The sequence below is a fragment of the Acinonyx jubatus genome, chromosome E4, assembly GCF_027475565.1.
Source record: "Acinonyx jubatus isolate Ajub_Pintada_27869175 chromosome E4, VMU_Ajub_asm_v1.0, whole genome shotgun sequence".
Lineage (NCBI taxonomy): Eukaryota > Metazoa > Chordata > Mammalia > Carnivora > Felidae > Acinonyx > Acinonyx jubatus.
In genome coordinates this window covers 29866459-29891873 of record NC_069395.1, presented here as the reverse complement: position 1 = coordinate 29891873, position 25415 = coordinate 29866459, and the positions used below count along the sequence as shown (strand labels likewise).

Genomic DNA, 25415 nt, shown 5'->3' with positions numbered 1-25415 from the left:
GTGGGAAAATCGTCCAAATCGTAAAGCAAATGCAGGGTAGCATCAAGACTATGGCTGGTGATTGTTTGGTTCAAAGTCTAGCAAGGTTTGGACTTCCGATCAACACTGATGACAAAGTATGGCAGTGTTCCAAAAGTCATTTGTGCTGGCATGCTAGTTGTCTCTTATATAAATCTTCTCAGTTTGTCAGCTTGCAAATATCTATATACTATTTCAGCTTTGGGTCAATGTATTAAACTCTAGATACATAAGCACAGGCTATTTGGGGTCATTCCAGTGGGGTCTACTGAGGACAGAGTGAGGCGCCTGTACCTCCCATAAGCAAACTCTAATAGCTCTGTTAACGTTGGACAGACTGTTCTAATGGAGGACCTTTTCCTAGCAGCTCATTGATTATAAATACTACTCTTAAGTATTCATACATGGCTTAAAACGTATTTGTCCAAATGAAAATAATGATTTTCAGGAGCAGCGATGTAAACCCCAAGCATCTATGCTGTGGCAACCGTCGGCAGAGAGTTCTTGGCTTATAGCGAGTTCTCTTATGCAGAAAATTATGCAAAGATAAAAAATGTGGTGAATAACAGTGCCATTTTTTTTTTTCTATTTCTTTTATAGGTTGATGACCAAATGAAACTGCTTCAGAATTGCTGGAGTGAGCTCTTAATTCTCGACCACATTTACCGACAAGTGGTACACGGAAAGGAAGGATCAATCTTCCTGGTTACTGGGCAACAAGTGAGTATAGAGAATAGAATCAAAAAAAAAAAAAGAAAAAAAAAGAAAAAAAGTCTTTTTATTAAGCATGTTCAGAATGGCAGGAATTTAACTAGGTCAGAAGCACTCTGGTGCTTTGAAAGGGAGAGATTGGCTGTACATAATTTAGAAAAGCTGGCCTGGTGCACTCTGTTCCTACACTGATGATTACGGTTAAACTTGTAAAAGCAAACATAATCACAAACATTCTGCTGCTTTCAGTCTGCTGGGATTGAAAGTTGTGCTTTGAAGGGTCCAAACAATTGCTAAATCAAAATTCACGATTAGTACCCAGCATTTTTTCCACGAGCTTCTGCATCAATCTATCACACTTGTTTATCAGCTATTAAAAAAGCTTATACGTTGTGGAATCTTTACTGTCTTGAAGTCATAGTGGTGGAAAAGACTGATTCAAATATCGTATATAAACTAAATGTTTGGCATAAAGGCAAGCACGTGAAAGGAGACAGGGGTTCGAGTTTTCAAGAGCCAGCCATCATTCAAAACAAAGGCAGAAAAAATTACTGTTAGGTCCTACACCTTTCTGAATTGATGTTTGTCAGTCAACAAATATTTACTGAACGTCTGACGGTGTGCTAGTCACTATTCTAAGGTTTTGGCAGATACTAGTGAACAACACAGAAAAAGGCTGCTACCCTCGTGAAACTTAACATTATAGTAGGGAGAAGCTGACAATAAAGAATAATCCTATAAGAAACCTATATATAAGGAACATATACTGTATTAGAGGTCCAAGTGCTGTTGAATAAAGGAAGAAATGGAAAAAAGAAACAGGAAGTTCTGTGCAAAAGAGAATCAGCACACATCCATGGGCATATGTTGCATTGTGACCCAAGGATTGCAGTGTTAAATAGGAGTGGTTGATTCGGTCTTATTGAGAAGGTGATATTTTAGCAAAGACTTGGAGGAGGAGAGATAGTTATTGGCTTCATGGACCTAAGTCCAACTTTACAGGATTTTGGCATGTCCCTCCCATTTCATAGCCTTCATTCAATAACCGATGTGTTATTAAAATAAATGCATGGAGCATAGGGCTTCCCTAAGTCCATTGGGTCATTCCTATTCAAGCATCACTGCCGTGTTCAGCAATGCCTCAGTACTTCAGGACTCAGGCACCGTGATCTTTTACATCCAGCCATAAATGTTTATGTGCTGTGAAACCACAGTAGTGCATATTTGAAAATGAGAGGCTGTCTCCACACCATTTGCTGTATTATTAATAAATCACATTTTCCCAATCAAATTAAAGGCAAGCACTATTTCAGAGTTTTTGCAAATTGGATCAATTCAACCATCTCCATCACTGTCTGGTCCCTGCTTTCTGTACATCTCTTGAGAAAAGCCTTCTAGACGAGAAAATAAAGTCTCATGGGCTTGACGTCTTGCACTTTGAAATTTCTGTTTAACATTTTCGTCCAGTGACCCAAGTCTTTGGAGAAACGTACCCATTTCTAGAGTTTAATCACTGGGTATGACTCCTAGCCCCCTCTCCCCCTTATATTCCCCCATCCCTGCCCAAGTAGAAACTGCATTAGAAGAAGACTCAGCCCACAGATTAATTTGATTTCATTTCCTTCCGAGTTTCAGAAATCAAATGGGTTTGTGCAGTTCTTTCTCAAAGCACTTCCATTCTTGCTCTTTAGAAATACTCCTTATTTCACATTTCATTTTGCCTTAAGTGCTGTCCCTGGGTAAAAGTAATTACCATTTACAAAGTAGAGAAAGTGCATTTCTTCTCTCTGATTTTCAAAACCAAGAACACTCAGGAATAGATGGTATTTATAGTCTTTAGTATCAATTATTGCTACTTCATGTTTTGCCATCACAACAGAATAGAGAACTCCCTGGTGGAGAACTAGTTCTTACCTCACACCTTTCCTGCCACCCAAATTCTTCTAGCTCTCTCCTCCGCCCTTCTAAAGTGAGTAACATTTGCATCAAACCCCTCCCCTTCCCCTTTCTATCCAATCCAATGAATTGTAATGATTCATTATAGTATAGTATAGTATAGTATAGTATAGTATAGTATAGTATAGTAATGATTCATTATAATCAGACATTCTTACTTACGAAAATTTTGAAACAAATCTTCTATTCTGGTGTGGAACAGAGTAGACAAAACATTTTGAATGTATCTCCGGCCTTCTTGGAATTTACACCTTTTTTTTTTTTTTAAAGATCTAATTGGCTTTATTAAGCGATTCATGAATCCAGCAATATTTCATCTCCTAGAATTTCTTAAGTAAAAGCAAAAGAAGTGCTATAAAGGAAGACTTTTCCAAAGCATGTGACCGTTCCAACAGAATGAGAAAGATATTTTAATGTGGGGTCATAGACTTATTTTTACATCTCCACAGTACCTATTTAGTGCTGAATATGTGAGGTGCGTGATAAATATTAGCTGATGGTACTAAATTAGAACCATTCTATGTGTAACCTAAATGCTTAATTAAAACAAGTTAACTTGCACTCAACACCCAGAGTATTAATCCCCTCCATGTTCCCACATCTCATCTACACAGTCTTACAACTTCCCATTTTCTGTCGTGGGGCTGAGACACCAGCACGGGTCCTACATTACTAAGTCACTTTTTTACTGTAGGAGACATGCACTGCTTCCCACCCCGAGATGCAGGGAGATACTGAGAATGTGAAGTATAATTTTCTTAGAATGATAAAACACTTCCCTGATTACGTGGGGAAACCTGGATTTGTTGTTGTTGTTGTTGTTGTTAAAGCAACAATGACAATAATACAGGATTTGGAGTATGCTAATTTTAGGAAGATCAGGAAAGCAGTGATGAAAGGATGAAAGGAAGTGCAAGAGTAGAGCAATATGCAGGGTGGGGGGAATGATTTTTAAAAGGAAAAGGCATGGAGATGGCTGAAGAAAGCAAAAAAAAAAAAAAAAAAGAGAGAGAGAGAGAATTTCCTTCGTTTATAGACTAACAACAATTGAACTATGGGTAGAGTATATCTTCATTACCAGTGCAGACTCCTTTTTCTCTAGTATGAAAATGTTGTGTGTGTGTGTGTCTGTGTGTGTGTTGTACACATGTGGTCTAGTTCAGAGGTGAACTGACCTGTGTTCAAGTCCCCATTCCAAAACTTACTAGCTGTGTCATCTTGAGCAGCTCCCCTTTCTCTCCAAGGTTGAGTGTCCTTGCGTATCTAGTGGGGACTGTAGTGGAAACCACCTCACAGGACTATAGTAGGAATTACAAGAAATAGTTCTGTAAAGTGCAGATGTGAAAATTAGAAACTATCAAAACTAAGCTGACATGTAGCTGACAGTTATGAAGTCAACAACCGTATGAAGAAAGTACTATTATTATCATTATTATTATTATCCCCATTTTGCAGATGAGGAACTGAGGCAAAAAGAGGTGACGTATTTGATTCAAGGCCAAAACACAACTATAAATAGTGGTAGGATATTCAGATTGAGGCAGCCTCGTGCCAAACTTTGTGTTCTTAACTAACATACCAGACTGCTTTTCTGTATGGTTTTAGATGTACAGAGCTTGCTTCACCATAGGTGCTCAATTTGGTCTTTGTGTATCATGTCAGTGCCTGACCCCTTCTATGGAACTTCCAAGCAAAACATTCATTTCTTTTTCATTGAGCCTGAATAAATAAATGTTTTTGTTGTATATATACTTTTTGGTGTGGCCTTGTAAACACATTGTAAAAACAAATATAAATTTTCCCAGGAGTATTTTCACCTGTTTATTACTTACTGTTATGAAGTTACTTCAGCATGAAGAAAATGCTAGAAAAAAAGAAAAAGGGTCATTCCTAATGCCACCACCCTGAATCAGCTGTCTTTGTTGAGTTTTCTTCCAGTCTTTGGAGAAAAGTGTTTTAAATGTGGGTTTTTCTTACTTTCCTAAATCAAATAATTCATCTGCCACTGAAACACATTGACCTACTACCACAGATTTGTGCAGAATGTGAACTTTGAAACAATGATAGAAGCCTGTTTCCACGATGCGTCGTATAGAGTTATGATGTTGATATCGTGGTGAAAAAATTCCACAGAATTATTTCAATAAAGCAAAATACCCGTATGAGCAGCTTAACACTCACCTAGGGGAGAGGAACAGCTTTATTCATTTAGCTAAAAATATTCCTGAGGGCCTATCAAAGATGTGAGGGGGAAAATTAGACACAGTCCTGCACTCAGTGGTGATAAGAGGTGTAATTTATCATCTAACGATTGTGATGACTGACCCTTGCAGAGTGCTTTGTACTGTGCACTTTCACAGGAAAGCCGCGTGACACAGGTTCAGATAAGATGGGAGGAAGGTTCAGTGGAAGAAGTGCAAAGGGAATCACATGGGCATTTGAAGCTGTCCAGATTCCACTTCTAGAAGGAAGTGCCTTCTTTCCAAAGTGAAGGTGTTTGACCAAACTCCTTTGCAGGTTGAGGCAGACACTACTGCTTAAATCCTGCCGGGGTTAGAGGAGCAGTGACAAAGAATTTCTGGATAGAACTTTACCTAAACTCCACCACCTTTTAGAGCTTCAACCGGAAGAAATAACAGGACTCCCAAATCACTCATTAGAAATTTCCAGGTTTGCGGTGCCTGGGTGGCTCAGTCAGTTGAGCGTCTGACTCTTGGTTTTGGCTCATGGTGTGTGAGGCCATGAGCTTGTGTCGGGCTCTGTGCTGGCAGCACAGAGCCCGCTTGGGATTCTCTCTCTCCCTCTCTCTTCCCCTCTCCTGCCCTCTCTCTCAAAAATAAATAAATTAGCATTTATGTATAACAACAACAAAAAGAAATTTTGAGGTTTACTTACAGAATTTTCTCAACTTCCCTGTGATGATTTCTTCTGGAACAAATGAAAATGTTTATGCTGAGTATTTTAAGATGAACAGTCATATTAAATATGCCTCAGTCCATAATATCAGGGCTATCATCCTGACACAAAGGAAACCCAGGAAGAAATTTTTTGTCACCTTGAGACTGCATGTCGGGTCCATGCAATGCTTGATAGCAGCTCTGCTAGACAAGCTGAGGAATGTGAGGCCCCAGGTGCTCCTTGATCCCGTGTTCTGGCATTTTCCTACTGAACTCAGCTCATGGTAAATAAGGTGCATTTATTGCAACAGAGGAGGAAGAAAAAGACTAGACTTAGTTAGCTTTTTTTTTTTTTTAATGTTTGTTTACTTTTTGAGAGAGAGAGCACAAGCAGTGGAAGGGCAGAGAGAGAAGGAGACACAGAATCTGAAGCAGGCTCCAGCACGATGCGGGGCTTAAACCCATGAACCACGAGATCATGACCTGAGCTGAAGTTGGCCACTTAACTGACTGAGCCACCCAGGCGCCCCAAGATTAGACTTAGTTTTAAGAAACAGTTCCAGGGAACTGCTTCTTGGAGCTTGAAGAGAGAGAAGAAAAGTTAGATAAAACAGCGCCACTTTTCTCCTAAGTCCCATGGCTGGCACATTATGTTTGCTACATAAATGTCTGGACAATTGAGTCCCTTCATGGTTCATTGAGAACTAGAGGAACTGAAACAATCCCACTGCAGACAGCAGCCCCGGGCTCCACTACCTAGTATTAAAATGAGGATTTGGTGATTCACACCAAATTTCTTGCTTAAACCTAAGGTCAGCTGTTAAGCTTTCATTATATCTCTTAATCAGCCATCTATGTAAGCATATATTAAAAATCTTGTTAAGCAAAAAGGAAATAACAATGATCAGTAGTATTACTAATAATTAATGTTATTAGTATTATCAGATCGATTCTATACTTTTATCCTTTTAAAACTATGACAAAAATTCATTTCTATTCAGTGTTTTAAAAGTACATGCACATAAGGTGCCTGGGAGCCTCAGTTGTTTGAGTGACTGACTCCTGATTTTGGTTCAGGTCGAGGGGATAGAGCCCTGCGTCGGGCTGTGCGCTGAGCCTGGAGCCCAAGGTTCTCTCTGTCTCTCTGTCTCTCCCTCTCTTCTCTTCCCTCCCCTCTACCCCTCTTCCTGCTTGCATTCTTTTTTTTTTTAATTCTTTTTTTTTTTAATTTTTTTTTTTAACTTTATTTTTGAGACAGAGAGAGACAGAGCATGAAGGGGGGAGGGGCAGAGAGAGAAGGAGACACAGAATCAGAAGCAGGCTCCAGGCTCTGAGCCATCAGCCCAGAGCCTGACGCAGGGCTCGAACTCACGGACCGCGAGATCGTGACCTGGCTGAAGTCAGACACTTAACCGACTGCGCCACCCAGGCGCCCCGCATTCTCTTTTTTTAAAATAAAAGAAATACATGCACATAAGACATATCTGTGTGTACATAATACTTATGTGTGTGTGTGTGTGTGTGTGTGTGTATTAACAATAGAGTAGTTTAAGGTGGGATCGCTTTTCGTATTTGCATATTGTAACTAATTAACAGCCACTGTAATATCATCCCAAGGGAAAGATCCACTGGCAACTTCTTCATTATCTTCTATCATTGTGTCATATTAAAATGACAGGCATCTTACAGTGTATATAAGTCATCAAAAATTTCGGCTGTTAGAACTAAAAAACTAAAAGCAATTTAGCTAAAACTGTTTCTACCTTCATGATGATTGAAATTTATCCATAGGGGACATCAGCTTATAGTATTTCTTCAATATCTGCCTTGAATTTAATGGCACGAAGATTACATGTAAGAGAGCAATAAATTAATTTTACTAAGTACATAAAAGACAAGGCCAGCTGCTCCTGAAATGGGCACAAACTCTGCCCTCAACAATGAAGACATAATTATGTGCGTAATAAAATGTAAGGAAGTTGCAGATGTGTGTGCTGTTTCAGGAATAAATCACCTATCCTCCTTCAGAGCCATGCAATTTGATAAATTATCCTTGAAGGAAATGTTATTGGAGCTCCCATTTAATAAGCATGTTTGAGCTTTCAAATTAGCATGTAAATAAATGTATAGCTGGAAAGTTGTTGGTATGCCGATTGATTTCCTGAAGTTCATCTAACTATAGAATCTTGTGGAACAATTTCAGTTTCTATCGGTTTAGTGTACTATGTCTTGAAGTGTAAGGTTCTAGGAGTTGAACTTATTATCACATCCCTGTTAGAACTGCACATATATCAGGGCGCCTGGGTGGCTCAGTTGGTTAAGCGTCAGACTCTTGGTTTGGGCTCAGGTCATGATCTCATGGTTCGTGAGTTCGAGCCCCGTGTCAGGCTCTGTGCTGACGGCTCAGAGCCTGAAGCTTGCTTGGGATTCTGTCTCCCTCTCTCTCTCTGCCCCTCCCCTGCTCTCTCTCTTTCTTTCTCAAAAACAAACAAATAAACATTAAAAAAACTAAAAAAAAAAAAAAAAAAGAACTGCACATATATCAACTTTTAATTAACCTGTCTTTTAAAAAAATGATTTTAGGTTCTTGTTACAATGTACTACATTTTCAAGTAGGAGGTTCTCCTATTTGAACCTATTGCATACTTGTCGGAACTATATACATATCGACACTTAGTTAACTTTATCCTAATAATGAGAAAAGTTAATTCATAGTGACAGATTTGTGGTTTATTTTAGTGCACCTTCCTCGCCTAAGGCTTAACTGGTGATTTTGATTAAAATGTGCTCTGTACATAGTATGCTACTCAGCTGCGGCGCGTTCAACAATTGATGCCGAGCTTGAATTGGTAGTATTACCCCAGGTACTCTCATTTCCTGATGATCCTAGAAGTGGGGGAGGCACCTTATTATCATCTACCTTCACTGTATTATTTAACGTTCAGGGCCCTAAGGGATGGAGTTCTCATAAGACCTCCCTAAGATGCTTTGTTTGTACATGGCCATGTCGGCCCAGATCTCTGCCTATCTTGTCCCAGTTTTCTTTGGCCTTCGCGACCCTACAGGACCTTCCCGCTGTCATTCCCTCACTTGTCCCGTATGTCTCTGTAGGATTTATATTATTATTATCTGGGGTAGTTAGACGATGTGTATAAGTTTTGAAGAATTTAAGGCTCAGGCACCACTTTTAAGTAAAAGAAAACTTCTCCGGAGTAGAAAGTTCCCTTGTAAGAGAACTGGCAAAATGATAGTTGAGACATGCCTTCAGGTGCTACACAGATCCGCACAGAGTGCTCCACCGTGTTCTTCTGCTTGTCCTCTCTGCCTCCAGCTCACGGTTCAGGTTGCCTCTGTACTGGCCTTTGCCTTCACACATTCTCAGAAACGAAAGAGTTCTTAGAACACCTGATGTTTAAATGTAGCAGACAGGTGCCAGCACATGGACAAAGCTGGTAGGACAGTGCTGTGCCTGATACGAGAGCATACCTAGAACACACATTAACTGTGGCTTTTTCATGCATAGTTGACTCTTTATAAACTGATTGGCACCTTTGGGGGTCATCTTTCCACTGACTCATAATTTTTCCCACTCTTGAAAAAGGTTTCTGTACACCCAGTATTCTCTAGTTAAAGCTGAAAATTCAACTCATCATATTTACACAATAAAAAAAAAATCCATTCTGCCTTGTTTTTAATTGCAAATTCTACTCTAGGGACTCGTTCTCCTGCTTAGGAGGCAGCCCTGTGCCTTCTCCTGGAGAAGCAAGTGCAGTCAATTATGGTAATGAAATGTCAATAAATATAAAAATTTAATACAGTCTGCTCCGGGTGAGTGGCAGATGAGGACTTGCCTCCCAGACAAATTTGCTGCTGCTGCAAATATTAAATGCACCTAAAAGAGTATCTGGTTGCCTGAGAGCTCTCCAGTACAAAAAGGATGGCAGTATCAGGTACCAACTGGGCTTTCCCATTATGCTATAATTGCAGCAGCAAAGCCAGTACCATCATTGACAGCCATCCCAACATCTTAACTTATTATTCTAAGCTGAACTTTTCATGTCCCCATGAATAATCTAAGATTGGTGCATTACAGCACCTTTTTTTTTTTAATGAAGAAGAAAATAAGCCTTTTTTGTTTTGTTTTCCAAATCAAGAAATTCTTTTTTCTTTTTAAATGTTTATTATTTTTGAGAGAGAGAGGAAGAGAGAGAATCCCAAACAAGCTCTGCTCTGTCAGCACAGAGCCCAATGTGGGGCTTGAACTCGAGAACCCGTGAGATCATGACCTGAGCCAAGAGCAAGAGTCAGATGCTCAACCGACTGAGCCACCCAGGCACCCCAAGCAGTTATTTTTCTTAATACGATCATTGTCGTCTTTAGAGAAAAATGTATTAATAATCATATGAAAAGAGTTGTTGCTTTGTAGGAAGCAACAAGCTTAAGAATAATCTCAATGTGATTCCTTCATCATCCACAAGCATGCATTCTTGAACAATGACTACTTTAAAATATAGTCTCTTAATAAAATGAAAATAGAAACCTATCTCTGCCTTCACTTTCCTCATGCACGGGTTAATATCATCACGTGCTCACAGAATGCTATTCTGGATTCACCTTGTATGGATCGTACATTTTTCTTTAAACTTACTTGTGAGAGTTAAAAATTTTAGCCTACCTGGTAATGTTGTGTCACAATAGAAAAAAGACGAAGGTATATACCTATAAAATTTAGGTAGGCAAAAAATCTGTTCCCTACAAAACTTATCAAAGTGATTAGGTTTTTTTCAGAGTAATTATGATACATTGCAAAATAATAGCATGTGTCCAACTGTTTTCACAGGTAATGTCTTCTCTGTTGTAAATCTATAGTGGAATCTGATTTTACCCACAATTCTTAAAAGTTTCAATTAAAATACATGTTTCTGATTCTGGTAGTCACTAAAACTGTCATTCTGTGTTGCAGGTGGACTATTCCATAATAGCATCACAAGCCGGGGCCACCCTCAACAATCTCATGAGTCACGCACAGGAGTTAGTGGCAAAGCTTCGCTCTCTACAGTTCGATCAACGAGAGTTTGTGTGTCTGAAATTCTTGGTGCTCTTTAGTTTAGGTAAGGAATCCTTTCTCATACTACATACAGCCAAATGTTACTATATGATGCCAGTCTCGGAGTGTCTTGAAGTCAATGCATGTTTTTGTTCTACCAAGGTAATGCCCTTCTTTTCAAATCACGAAATCTTCAAGCGTGAATATATTTTTATGTATATCCTTCTGCATGATTCATAGCTTGTTAGTAGGTGGGTTAGGGGTGGGAAAGGAGTTATTAGACTGGAGTCCTGAATTTTCTCTCATAATGGACATAATGAGTAAGCAGCAGTTATATAAAACTGTGTCAGAAGGTTGAATGGAGATTGCTTAGGAAGGACGTATGGTATCGAATTGGAGCCATCCTTCTGCTATTGATGATTTCTATGCGCCTTTTGTTGCAGCTTGCAAGCTACTGCTGTTTTTACTGTAAATGATGGATAGTAATTAAAAGCCTGTTTCTTAAATCTCTATCAGGATTAACCAGAGAATGTTTATAACCAGATGCATCACTATGCAAGTATAAAAGATGATGGTTGTCAAGGGGAAAGGATGCTTCTTTAGGAAAGCTTTGGAGAAGAAAGATAACTAAGCAAGACAGATTGGCTAAATCAAGGTTCTCAGTGAGTCAGTTGAGAAAAATCACCACTGCTTGGAATAAAAAAAGGATTAAGGAGATGGATTTTTATTGACTTCAAAGGAACAGATTTTTCTGCCTGTCCCATACTAGATTTCTGTATTTTGTTGGCTTAATAAAGCCAACTTAAATAAACTTTTTGCCAAGTCCATTTATTACTTATTGGCAGACAGCTGAGGGAGGCAACTTCCCCCGAGTGAAAACACTGCAGAAATCAGATTTACCAACATATGTTTTTTCTTTAGTCTTCAGTTATAAGATAGTTGTGAATTCATAGCCGAAGAAATAAAACAATAAAACAAACTGCAAAGTAAAACAGATGTGTCTACTCTCCAAATTTGGTACTTTCATTTTAAAATTCTTCGTGACAGCACTGCACAACTGTTGCTAATAAAGGGATAGTTTGAAGTAATAGAACCAGAGTTAATTTTTCACATGTAGTCAACATTTAAAATAAAAAGAACGTTTTTATATTTTGGAAAATGTGATAAATATAGCAAAGAGAAATGTTCCTGAAAATTTAAAAAGACAACAGAATTTCATAGATGTGGTGTTCAAAGGTTTGCAACGCCAGGACTGGATCCTGTGTGGTTTCTGTATTAACCACTATAAATAGGAAAGTTCTACTCAAGTAAGTCTACATCTTTTACCCATGAACGGTGTTTAGAAAATCAAGAGGAAGATCGCACAGGCCTACATGCTGTAATCTCACAAATCATTCTGGTTTATGGCAAGATCTTCGTCTTTTCGACTAGCGCCTTTTGATCAGTAATTAAATGGAAAACGTGGTAATGTATGTGTAAGAAATCTAACAGCATCTTAGGGACAAAATATTTAAAGAGAGTTCTGTCACTTCAATCGTATTTTAAGTTAGGTGAATAACTGCATTGCATTTGAAGATGGAGAGATTAACCATGAACCGTGTTTCGTTTTCCTCCCTTTTAGTCTTTCCTTCATCGTTTTTCAAAATTCTTATGTTCTCTGCCAGTACAATGGAAGTAGGGGGTGGGATGGTGGTCCTGAAGCGCTTGTAACCTCTGAACCTTACAAATTACCATCCTGAACCATTGGGCCCTATATTTACCAGAACCTCAGCTGCACACTCTCTTATTTGATTGTGTTCAAGAGCTAGTAGGAGATCAGTGTGGCCTGAGGGAAGCCTCAGTTATGGCCAGAGTGGTGGGCAAGAGCCCAGTCATGGAATGTCTTAAGGCATTCAACAAATGTGTACTGAACCTGGATGCCACTGAATAACGAGCTCAGTGTGCCTTAAAACTATACCTGTTTGTTGCTTAAGGGGAAAAAAGGAAAGCATGGCTTTCATGTCAGAGGTACATAGAGTTTTGGCTTAGAGTTTATTTTTGAAGAAGCAAGAAACAGTAACTGGCAATAAAGTGCAGGTAGTTTCCAATTTGCATATGGAAAACATTTTCCTCCAGAGAAACAATAAATAAGCTTTTTTGGGCAGTTTTATTGAGGTATGGGGACAGTTAACCTTTAAGTACCTGGACTAACCCCGAACACCTGTTACTCCTGTACTGGGAATGAAATCCTAGCAGAGCCACCTTTAAAAGGCACAGCAGCGTCCAGAGTCAGTACCTGCTATCTCAAACCCTCATGAGCCTTGCAAGCCCCAGCCCACCCCAGCCCACCCCAGCCCCATCAACTCTGAAAACGGATGTTTTGATCCCAGCCCAGCCTTGAGCCTCTCTGATCCTGGAGGAAAATGAGGACTTTGTGGACTGATCAGTGGTCAGGGGCGGCGCTGAAAGAGGATTATAGTAGTATTCTCTTGGGAGATGAAACAGTGTTTCCCACCTAGATTTGGTGAGGGCAAGTAGGGTATGAGCCCAAGTAGGCACAACATTTTAAGCCAGAAGATTGGCTGATGCAAAAGTGTGAAGGCAAGTGAGAGCAAGATGAGTTCAAGAGCTAGTAGGAGATCAGTATGGCTTGAGGGGAGCCTCAGTTATGGCCAGAGTGGTGGGCAAGAGCCCAGTCATGGAATGTCTTAAGGCATTCAACAAATGTGTACTGAGCATTGCTATGTTTCTGGTGTTAAGATAGGCATTGGGGATGCAGTGGTTAACAAAAATAGGTGCCATGGTCTTCATTCTCTGGGCATTTAGGAAGTATAGCCAAATTCTTTAAAAAAGGAGTTAGGTGGGTAATGTAAGTTGATTTGCTTTTCTGGAAGTGATACGGAAAGTGGACTGGAGAGGAACAAGGATGGAAAGTATATTTGGGGGTGGTTTTAACAGTCCATAGGATGCAAACCATGGGATAATGACAGTTAGGAGGAAGAAGTCCCACATGAGTTCCAGGTTTCAGGGTGCTTGAACCAGAATAGAAGACTCTAGAGGAGGGGGTGCCTGGGTGGCTCAGTTGGTTAAGCGTCTGACTTTGGCTCAGGTCATGATCTCATGGCTCATGAGTTTGAGCCCCTTGTTGGGCTCTGTGCTGACAGCTCAGAACCTGGACCCTGCTTCAGATTCTGTGTCTCCCTTTCTCTCTGCCCCTCCCCTGCTCACCCTCTGCCTCTCTCTCTTCCTCAACAATAAATAATCATTAAAAAAACAATTTGTAAAAGAAAAATCTAGAGGAGCAATAGTCGCTTAGTTGAGCCAAATCAAGTTCCAGTAGCAACCATCCTCCTCCCAAAAGTCATTCTTCACTAAAGCTGATTCCTGATTCTACAAGAAGCTAATGACAGGACTAAACTTAAAAGTATAGTTGGCTAAAAATTCTCCATTCTGCTGCCTGATTATTTTTTTCTCTTCCTCAAGTTATATCCAGGAGCAGATATCAATTGGTTAAGCTGATTGAATAAAAGTAAAAGTAAAAAATGCCCTTTCTCTCAGGATATTTTTGTATATATAATGTAGTAGACTCTGGGAGCCCAGTCTGCTAGTTAGTTGTAATGTTTTCTTAAAACGCTGTTAAATTAAAATATATCTTCCTCCATGAAGTAACATAATTTGAACCCATTGATAATTTGGCAGAAAAGGAGATATTCTAAGTTGGCCATTTCCAACTGATGACTCAAGAGAAGATAAAATAAAATTTTTGATGTTTATATATCGGTTTGTAGTCCCACCTTCTAAAAGGGAATGAAAGTGACTGATGAAAGGGAATTTTCTGTCTTTCACCAACAATGCAGAAGTAAATCTCGTAGAAGATGTGTGTGGAATCATGACCCTCAAATAACGTCATTACTGCATGCATTCCAAAGACATGAATTCCCACAAACTTGATCTCCTGAAAACAAATGCAGAACTGGGAAGCTGACCTGGTTTTTAACTACAGCATCCTGAATGGTGTCATTATATGTCCAAGCCCATCAGGAATATTAGTATGGGTTAAGTGCTCAAAGGAACGAGTCACCAGAATGTGCCAACTAAGAGGTTACTCTCTGGCCTTTGGATTTTCTTAGCCTCAAGACTCAATGGCTAGATGCTGCTGGACTCTTGTTACCTCCCAGGTGGCAAGAGAAAGTACTAGAGACCTGTTGCCTCTTATTTTCCCTAATAAATGCCCTTGATTTGTTGTCAATTATTCTCTTCTCTGGCTAGCCAGTATTTCTCAAAGCACTCTTTTATATTCAGCTGAGTTAAAGAGATTGTTATTCTCTTTGAAGGGATTTTCCCAGCCTAAAACGTAGCTAATATCTACCCCACGTGTAGGCTAAGTGCACTGAAATGGTGGAAGATTCTGCTCTGCCCTGCAGTGTTTCTGTGGAGACATGCTCTAGACTGGGTCTCACTTGAGGTTAGAAATTGTCCTTTACTTTTTCTCGGTATCCCCGGTTTCAAGCACATTGCCTGGTACACAGTAGAGACTTAACAAATGTTACTGATGAAATAGATGCATAAATGGATTTTTTTAATTTTAAATTGAAAACAAAGCCTTTACCAAAGTGGGTTGTACCATGTAGTAGGAGGTAGTTTAGTTAAAATTCATACCTCAGGTGCAGGTTAGTTTTCTGAGACTAGTTTTTTTCAGAGAACTCTCTAACTGACACCTCCTCAAAATTAAGTTATTTCTATTACCAGTTTGCATTCTCCCAGCGTATGAGGGGAAATGTTCATTTATTAGCTCCTTGGGAAAGCAAGTTTGCAGAAAATCTAAAAAGAATAGTAATGACTAAAACCAGGTGATAAATGCATGTCTGTTCCAAGCAAATGCAAAATCATAGGCTTTCAGCCCATGTTAACTAACAGTAGTTGAGGAATGTTGTACAACTCCTTGACATTGATGGAATCTTGTCTACAACTGAAATGGATGGACAAAGTCATATTCTTTGTTCATCGTGGTAGCTCTTTGCTTCACACCAAATTTCTAAATTTTGAATGAGGCATTGATTCTACCACCCCACATCCCAGGCAAGAGTCATCCACATGGAGGCATTTGCCCCAGGGAAGATACATTGTGGTTGCCTTGGGGGAGGCTCAACAGGGAAAGCTACTGCCCATCAGATGCCCTTCACGAAACTGCCACCTGAGCCTTCTTGGTAAGAAGTGCTGAACGTGCTTAATTCAAGAACAAAGCTGGCTGCAGGGCTGTTTGCCTCATCTCCAGGTTTGGTTCAGGCATTCTCTAGTGTCAGATCACAAATCCTTTACTTTATTCCTTTTTTTTTAATGTTTATTTTTGAAAGAGAGCACGCGCGCATGGGAGTGAGGAAGGGGCAGAGGATCCCAAGCAGGCTCCGTGCTGACAGCAGAGAGCCCAATGTGGGGCTCAAACTCATGAACCATAAAGATTGTGACCTGAGCTTCATGAAGTTGGACGCTTAACTGACTGAGCCACCCAGGCGCCCCAACTCCTTTACTTTAGAAGAGTTAAACGTATTACCTCTAATAGAAATTACCATCCAAGCTGTTGGTGAAATGTCTGAGACTTAAACTAAACAAAGAGTGCTCTACGGTTGTTCTAGTATTTTTAGTGAAGCAAAGACCTCTTATCTATCAGGTTAATAAACTAGAATGTCCATGAACACAGGAAGTATATTTGTTTTGCTCCTAGCATACCACTTGACATAATATAGGTTTTTAATAAATATTTATTGCATTCGTGAATGAAAGAAGGCTTTACCTTCCAACTTCTAAGTTAAAAAAAAAAACAAGCCATGGGAACTAGAAAAATTAGCAAGAACAATAATAAAAATGCAGACACAAAATTTTAAGAGAGAGGTTAGAAAATAGATCCTATGGATAAATATTAGAGAATGTGACATATTTTTTTAGTTTAGAAAGTAAAGCTGTAAGTCTTCACATTATGAAAGGGGTTTTTATAAGGAAATTAGAGACTGAACAGAGTCTTCCTTTGTGAGTAAAATAATGAATGGAATTAAGTACTGATGATCAGTATTTCGGTTCTGTTTGAAACTGAGACACTGAGAGTGTCTGATACCAAAATGAGCCAGAGAAGGAAGTGGCAGGAGTGTTTTTCTTTGGTAGTGTTAATAATAAAACATCTTCAGGTGGGAAGTCACTCAGTTTCCCTCTTACAGAAGGAAGGGACCTAAGACATCGTCTCCCTCCCATTTTGGAGTTGTAAAAACTAGGCGATTTATTCAACATTATAGGACCAGAGCCAGGTCTAGAACTAACAACCCCAAATGCTAGGCTGTGTTTTCTCTGCAACGGCACAGTATCTTCTTCACAGTCATTTGAACTCATCAACCAATATTTTAAAAATACTACATACGTACTAAGGCGCCATCTATACAGACAAAATAGAAAATTCTCTAAGGAATATAGACCAAAAAGAAAACCAAACTCTCATGTGTAAACAGGGGACTGTTTTATGTGAATTTCCCATCTTTATTGAATGAAAATGCTAACTAATAATAAAGCTTTTTACTTCCCTTGGCTTCTAAATATATCATAGGTTGTTTTTTGTTTGTTTGTTTCATGATGAGGTGAGCTCTGGGTTTCAGCTTCAGGAAGCTTGTAGAAAGCACTTGCCTCATAACCTTGGTACCTCCCTCACCAAAGAATTCCTTCTTATAGTTACTGTTGTCTAGAGGTTTAGCATTTTCTCTGGATTATGTACTGAACTTTAGGAAAGCTAAATGATCATAAGCCTTCATTGTTTGTTTGTCTCTCTTCTTATCTACTTGAGCTCGCTCCTTGTAATGTTAAAAGGAGAAAATGAACAAAAGTAACTTGGTGATCATACTCTTTCCCTTTGGTGGTCGTCAACATTAAAAACCCTCAGAAAAGAGAGGAGCCAAATGTGTCTTTAAAGTTCAGGAGATGAAGCTCCTTGGTGGGGAGAATTGGTAAATTCTACCTTCAGGTAGAACCTTCCACTCTGCTGAAGGGGCCCGCCATAACTCTGTTTGTGCATTATGATGTGGACATTGTTAATAGTAAATAAAATTGCACTGCGTTTACGAGCTGGAAAGTGTGGATGAGTTCAGTCTTTTAGGTGGGAAAATTTAATTTCAGCAATTAGCTTTCCAGTAGGCTTAGTTTTTGATGTAATAGGTATTTTTTTCTTTATTTGAATTATGTGTAGTAATTCTGCTTTACTATTTAAATAAAGATCTATCCTTTGTTTTCCTTTCCTAAGAATATCATTTCTCCTCCTGATTTTCAATATCAGAACCCAGCCAAGATGCACTGTCAAAGCTCCCTGCAAAGCAGTTGGTCAAGCAACAATGCCAACAGGGAGACAGGTTTCATGTGACCCAAGCTCAAGTCAGCACCTCTGTGCAGAGCTTAAGACTTGATCACAAGCAATCACATAATGGGAACTCTCTCATCACTGTGAAGACTGGCATATATATACACTTCATTTGAAAAATGAAGGCTTTATAAATGGGCAAAGAATTGCAGAGCAACTAGTGATCTCACATCTCACTTGATAAGAGACTATAAGGACCTGTATGAATATTAAACATGGAGTCATTAAGAGACTTGTAGAGGCTTCTGTGTTAACATAGCCCAGAAAGCATGGCGGTTCAGTCAGGGCCCCTGAAGGGAAGACTCCTTGCTGTTTTGCTCAGTAAGAAAGACTATTACGAAGTGACCACCAAGGTTGGTCTGTCCTGTCCTGTCCTGTGCTGAGAAAAGACTTCACCATGCATACTCCCCTCATGCCACCTGCTTGGTTGTTGGCTCCCCTTGGGCAGCATAGCCTAATCGTGCAGAGGAGGGTGAAAACTGGTTGATTAAATTGTAGTTCCACCTGTGAACCCAAGTCCGGACGGTAGCATGGCTTTGCAGTGTAAATCGTGACGATACTTTTCAAAATCCCACCTCCTGTGCAGAGGAAATAGTTTTGCAGGGTCACCTGATGATTGGCCAGTTATGGAGTGGTCTTGAGAAAGAAAAGTTGTTGTGGCCTGGGCTGTGTCAGGATTCCTGCACCTGCCTTTCCTGAGCTCCACACCCCTAGAGGGTGTGTGCATGGGGGCACAGTTGGTGTCCGGAGCTCCCTCAGCACTTCCAGAGTCACCTGCAAATGTCCTGGAGTACACTGTTGGAGAAGGAAATGTAAGGTGTTACAAAAAGAAAGAGGATACCCTTTCTTTTTTTGCCCAGCTCTCCAGAGGCCCAGCAGCTTGTTGGGTCTGAGACTTTCTACCATCATAAGTGTCCCTGTTCGAAGAGAGGTTGGGTATAAGGGTGTGATAAGAAAGCACAATTTTTTTTTTAATTTTCTTAATGTTAATTTGTTTTTGAGAGAGAGAGAGAGAGAGAGAGAGAGACAGAGAGAGACAGAGAGAGACAGAGCATGAATGGGGGACAGGCAGAGAGAGAGGGAGACATAGAATCCGTGCTGAGAAGTAGAGAACTTCCATGCTGCTCTGCCATCTTGGCCCCTAATTGGGAGACACAGAATCTGAAGCAGGCTCCAGGCTCTGAGCTGTCAGCACAGAGCCCAATGCACGGTTTGAACTCACGAACTGTGAGATCATGACCTGAGCCAAAATCGGGCGTTTAAGCGACTGATCCACCCAGGAGCCCCAAGAAAGAACAAAGCAACAGGAATAAAGGGAAACATGAATTTACCTTTCACTTTTTTGCAACATTAAATCCAGTTAACAAAAGAGGTTTCCAAATCCAACAGAGAGATTTGATCACAGTGGTTAAGCTCTGTGTTTGCAGTGCCTAAAGCAAAATGGACCATTCACTTTATATCAGAGAATGATAGCGCAGGTATAGTTTGCTGTAAAGCAAATCTCCAGCTAACCTAGAAAGTGAAATAGGAGTGCCTGGACCCATTCCTTAGTTGACTGCCTCCCTCCAGAAGTGTCAGAAAAACTTCAGAAAGGTGGAAAAACAGTACAAATTTCTATCTGCGCTTGCCAGCGTATGTCTGTAAACATTCAGTTTTGAAACCAGCACAACAGTCGGCATATCGCCAACTTCTGTTTACCTGGTATCTGCATAAAAGATGGTCTTAACACGGCAGAAAACAGCCTTCCCGTTATGTGGTAATAGTCCTTTCTGAGGCTGGTCACAGTATCTGCTTTGTTACAGCCTTCCTCTAAGTATGACCATACACTCCCCTGTGCAAACGCTTCTGTTTGTACATGTACACAGACGTGCATGTGCCACACTCCTACATCCGCTCACACACACGCTCGCACTTACTGGCCTGTCTAGCGATGCAGTGTGCATCTCACATCGTCACCCAAGTGCATTGGTTAAATTGTGCCTCCTGAAGTCAAATAAGCAGAGGAGAGATCCCAGGGTTCTTCTTGTAATTAGCATTCAGTCTCTGCTTTTACCTTTTCATATATGATATTGTAATTTAGAAAAACACTCACTAGACACTTGTCAAATAACTATGCATATCTTCATACTAATGCCTCACTGATATATATGCAGCTGAGGGTAATGCTGGCAAATAAGCATTTCCCAAAATTTATGTAATCATTTGAAATTCAGAAAAGATTGATTAGCATTCAAGGGATGCCACCGTTCAATATTTACACCATAGAGATTTGGCAGAAGCAAATGATGGCACATAAAGTTGATGCTTGTCTTAATTAAATGCAGTATAATAGGTGTTGTGTAGATTTTTTTTTCTTTCAGTGAGCAAAGCAGTTTAGCAATGACCAAATATAATTCATTTTGGAGTTCTAAGTTTGAACTTAATCAATACGTATTTACAGCCATGGAAGAAGTGATTATCATTTGTTATCTACTGGCACGAGAATATAATTGCCTAAATAGCATTTGTTTAGGCATATTTCTGAGTAGCTTATGCTTAAAAAATATTTATTATTTTTTAGTTGTTAATACTAATATTGTCATTTTGCTAACTACTGCTGTTTAGTGAGATGATTTTTCAGAGCTGTATTGGCCTGGCAAACTGGGACTCACCAGCAAGGAAAAAGATGTCAACCCTGACTGCTCTGGTCGGTATTTCTCTCCGCTTCAGCGGTACCCGCCGCACTGTTAAAATCTCAGAATGCAGTGGCTGTGCTAGTCCAGACTCCAAAGAGGCTACATGGTTAACGTGGTCAGTGTAGATCTGACATTCTAGTGAACTCCTGGGATGTGTTTTCTAGAATGGAGTCACTCAGTGACTCACTTCTGAGGAATTCATTAAACTTCCTTTTTGTTCGTTTTTTTTTTTAATATTTATTTATTTTTGAGAGATAGAGAGACAGAGCACGAGCAGGGGAGGGGCAGTGACAGAGAGGGACACACAGAATCTGAAGCAGGCTCCAGGCTCCGAGCTGTCAGCACAGAGCCTGACACGGGGCTAGAACGCACAAACTGATACCATGACCTGAGCCAAAGTCGGACGCCCAACTGAGTGAGCCACCCAGGTGCCCCAAACCTTCTTTCTAGTTTACTGCTAAGATCCAGTGAGTCCAATCTTGAGTTCTGGCCATGTTTGGTTAAGAGGGTTAAATTCCAAATAGAACAATTCATGACAGGAACCAAGAACAAACGTGAAGTTTAAAGGTCTTTCGTCAGTGAGAAAGAGTGAATCCCACAATATATGTTGAGTGTCTACTATGTGCAAAGCCAGTGTCCTAGGCAGCATATGAACTGGCAACATACAGTCTTTCCAAAGAAAGTCCTCAATATGATGCAGAACCGCACTTAGGACCCAGGGGACACTAATGAAAAAGGTGGAATGCATCGAGTGGAAAGTCTAATGCACAACACATCATCCCCAACACTGCATGATGCATTGGCCACAGCTTCTCTTCCATTCCTTTTCCTCTTCCCACTGAACCAATGCATGCTCCACACACACGTTAGTCTCGTCTAGCCTATTTTGTCAAAGAAAATACCTTTCTCAGGGCGCCTGGCCGGCTCAGTCAGTAGAGTGTGCGACTTGATCTCTGGGATGTAAGTTTGAGTTCCATGTTGGAGTAGAGATTACATAAACATAAAGGAAAAAAAAAAACACTTAAAAAAAAAAAAAAGCCTTTCTCAATCCTCATGTTACACAAATCTGACAGTGATCAGAGGCATGAAAAGAGTTGGGACGCCGTGCATGTGGTCACCAAGAGCTCCAGCAGGGAACACCATGCCTAACCCCCCACATCCTCTGCTACCCAGGTTTCTGACAGAAACTTTGGCCTCAGTCCTGAAAGGAAACCAAATCCTAGAATTTTACCATAGAAATGAACCTGCAACGTGTCCACCTCTCCCTTCTGGATAAGAAGATTGAGACTCAAGGGGTTAAGTGACTTGTGCATAATCGTGCGGAGTCAGGGCTCGCACTGAAATTTTTGGATACTACACACAGGAAAAGAACACAGCCACGGATTTCAGTAATTCTTGAAATACCACTTTTACATTAGTTTCAAAATTAGGTATCTTTTTTTTCTCTTTTTTTTTTTTGCGGTGGGGGCGGGGGGAAGCATCCTTTTCAACTGAATCTAAAAATGTCATCATTGTGATGCATAAAAATAATTTCCTAGAAGAGTAAAGCATGCGCATTACCTTTTATTGCATCAGGGCTGTGTTACGCATGCTGTGTCTGGGTGCCCTGAACTTTGGAGGAAGACAGCTGGCCCACAGTAGCTCATACTTTGATTCTCCCAGCTTCGCTGGGGGGACACGGAGCTCTGTGCCATGCATAAAGGTCAGTGTGACCTGAGTGACAATGCTGACCTCAACTTGGACAGTTCTGCCTAATCCCTATGGAGCATGGCCACATTCTAGCTGTGTATCATTTTGTCTGCCTTGGTAATAAATAGTCATTGATAGCACACCTGAAATACTCCTTTCTGTCTACTGTTTGGCCTAAGAGAAAATAACTATTACGTCAGTATTACTGTCTACGTAGGACTTCTTTTTGTAAAGTACCGAGTTTTTCTTTTATTTTCACAAATTGTAGTCAAATATATACAACACGAAATATGCCATTTTAGCCATTTTTAAGTGTACCATTCAGTGGCATGAAGTACATTCGTATTGTTTTGGAAGATCTTTGATCGTCCAGCATTAAAACTCTGCACCCATTAAATAATGACTTCCTGTCTCCCCTATCCCCCCCACGACCACCATTCTGATTTACATGCAGAACTTTATTTAGGAAGTATTTTTGCCTGTAATATTAAAAGTTACAGTAATTTTACGGAACATGACTAGATGCACAACGTGGCTAACGTGCCTAAGGAGTGGCAAGGAGTCTGACCCCATGCTGCAAGCCAGGTTTCTTGATTCCAGACTTGTCACTCTGTACCACACAGGAAAGGAAGTCTTAGGGTGTGGGTCTGGAAGAGTAATGCATGAAATAGCAACAGAGAAAAACGGGAGGCGTTCAAAACTAGCTCTCTACTACGGAGGTGGTGTGGCCTAGTGGTAAAGACTGCAGACTTGAGGTCAGTTTTTTCTTTTCTATTTGCATCCTTAGCCAACTTACATCACCTCAATTTCCCCATTGGTAATATTGAAATAATGATGGTCTACCTAAAGATTGTTGGGAGAGGTTAAATGCAGTAGTTATTGTGGAGAACTTAGCACGTCTGACACACGGTATCAATAAATTATTATCATTTAAAGCATCTGTGTTTACATCAGCAAAAGTCATCTAAGTGAAGGTTCCTTATTGGGACATACCTCTTCTCAGATATGATCTTCTTGGATCTACAGATTATATGAAAAAGGCCTTCCTCATGTCAGCAATAACTGCTATGTGAATTCAGTACCAAGCCACAGTTTAAAATCTTTGATCTACTAACAAAAGGAGCCATTATGACCTTTGGTATCTTGAGAGATGTCAGAGGAAGCAAACTCAAGTCACTCCCTTTATTTTATCTACTGCAAATCCCAAGATCAAACCAAAGTCAAATAGTAAACAATTAGTCCTCTGTCTAGGCCAGTGAGGCCTTACATAATGATGATCTGACAAAGTGGAGTGACCAGGTGGACACCTGCTCCCTGGAGAATGCTTATGCCAGGAAATTCTTAAACGTTTTTCGTCTGATTTTCTAGAATTGGAAGTGTTTATAGTTAACTTTACCTAAAAAGTTTGAAATTCTTCTCTCAGACTTATACATAGTCTCTAAATCTGATGGGTAAACAAAAATTGACTTCAACCATACAAAACAGAAGATTTCACTTAGAGGAGCCCTACTACCTCTTTTGGAACTAAAGTCCTGGGTAATTTAATCCTTCCAAGGACATTGTTGGAATTGAAGAAATGAAAACTTTAGAGCAATGAACTTTGTTCTTTACTTAAGACACGTTTGGCAAAATAATATGATGCCTTATTAATAAAAACTAGTAATAGTAATTGTATAATAAAATGAATATTAGCAGATTCTCCCCTCATATTACTAGCTTCAAATTCAAGGGACTAAGGGGGTGGAAGAATGAGTGAGGATTGAAACATGAACTTGTGCATGGTTTAAAACGTTTTCACAGTTCAAAGATGTGGAACTTTGAAATCCAGTCTTCTGGGTTCTACCACCTAGAAGCAGAATAACAGGCATGTTGGCAGAATCCCTAGTTAATAACAACGTGCAAGTCTACTAGGATCTTTGCTTCCTTGGCTCTAAAACGTGGACACCAGTGACTATCTTGCAGGTTCTTGTGTCAGATGAGTGCATCATGTCTTGGTTCAAGATAACCTTCTCTGAGAAGTCTGCACAGACAGACTTACACTTCTTCCTTTGAATTCCTGTCGCTTATTACACAGATCTCCATTCACTCTATTTTGTAATTGTTTTGGATGCCCCACAACCAGAGTGCCAGGTCTGTTTTCATTCTATATTCCTAGCACTTAGCATCATGCCTGGAATATAGTTTGTATTAAAAGCAATACTTAAAAATAAATAAACAAACAATAAACAAACAAATGTGATACTTGCTTAATTAGTTCAATTGTTCAATTATAATTAGTTCAATTGAACAATTAGTTCAATTGTTCAATTATAATAGCTACCTCTTTGGTTTTCTTAGTATAATAGCTGCCTCTTTTGTCTTCTATGAGCAGAGCACCTTACACATGTTGTTTCTAATCCTCACAGCAAATCTTAGACAAGAAGCGAGCTGTTCCTGTTTTACTACTCTTCTTTGAGAACAGAAGTCAAACAACTACACGAAATCACCCAGCTAGAAACTAATAGAACAGAGACCTAAACACACCTCAGATTCCAAAGTCCAGATTTTTTCCACTACTCACTGCTGCTTTTTTTGGTGAAATGATTGCATCTGTACACCATAAAGCACTATACAAATGCTTGTCATTTATTATCAAGATAACCCCTTCTAAGTAGACCCATTATGAATTTGGAGGAAATCTGATCCTTCTGGATATTTCTTGAAAGTCCCCTCTTAATGGTTAGCAATGCCTTCTCACCAACATCCCTCTCAAGATTGCCAAGAGTGGTTTCATCCAGGGCTGGTTCCTATTTACCAGTTTTAGGAATGGGATTGCAAGTTTTATCACTGCAAAGTCAGAAGCACTGTTGAAATTATAGGGTATTTATCTTTCATGCTGACTCTATGCAGATTTTCTTTTTAATGTGAAGAAGCATCTGGTGCCCAAATTCCTATCTTCTTACAAATCTTTATTGTGAACAGAAGCTGATAATTTATCAGAGATTCTTAGCCTGGATTATTAACAGATTCTCCCTTTTGTTTAATATGGCTAGCTTCAAACTCAGAGGACTAGA

General features: G+C 39.8%; 1 protein-coding gene across 6 annotated transcripts in view; it reads left to right on the top strand.

The window, feature by feature from the left end:
- Positions 1-25415, top strand: part of NR5A2 (nuclear receptor subfamily 5 group A member 2) — a 134965-nt gene that overhangs the window by 72271 nt on the left and 37279 nt on the right. For all 6 annotated transcript variants that reach the window (XM_027074632.2, XM_015071506.3, XM_053209821.1 and 3 more), the window contains 2 exons: positions 619-738; positions 10546-10693. In XM_027074632.2, the coding sequence (XP_026930433.1) occupies positions 619-738; positions 10546-10693 (268 nt within the window). The remainder of the gene's footprint in view (positions 1-618; positions 739-10545; positions 10694-25415) is intronic.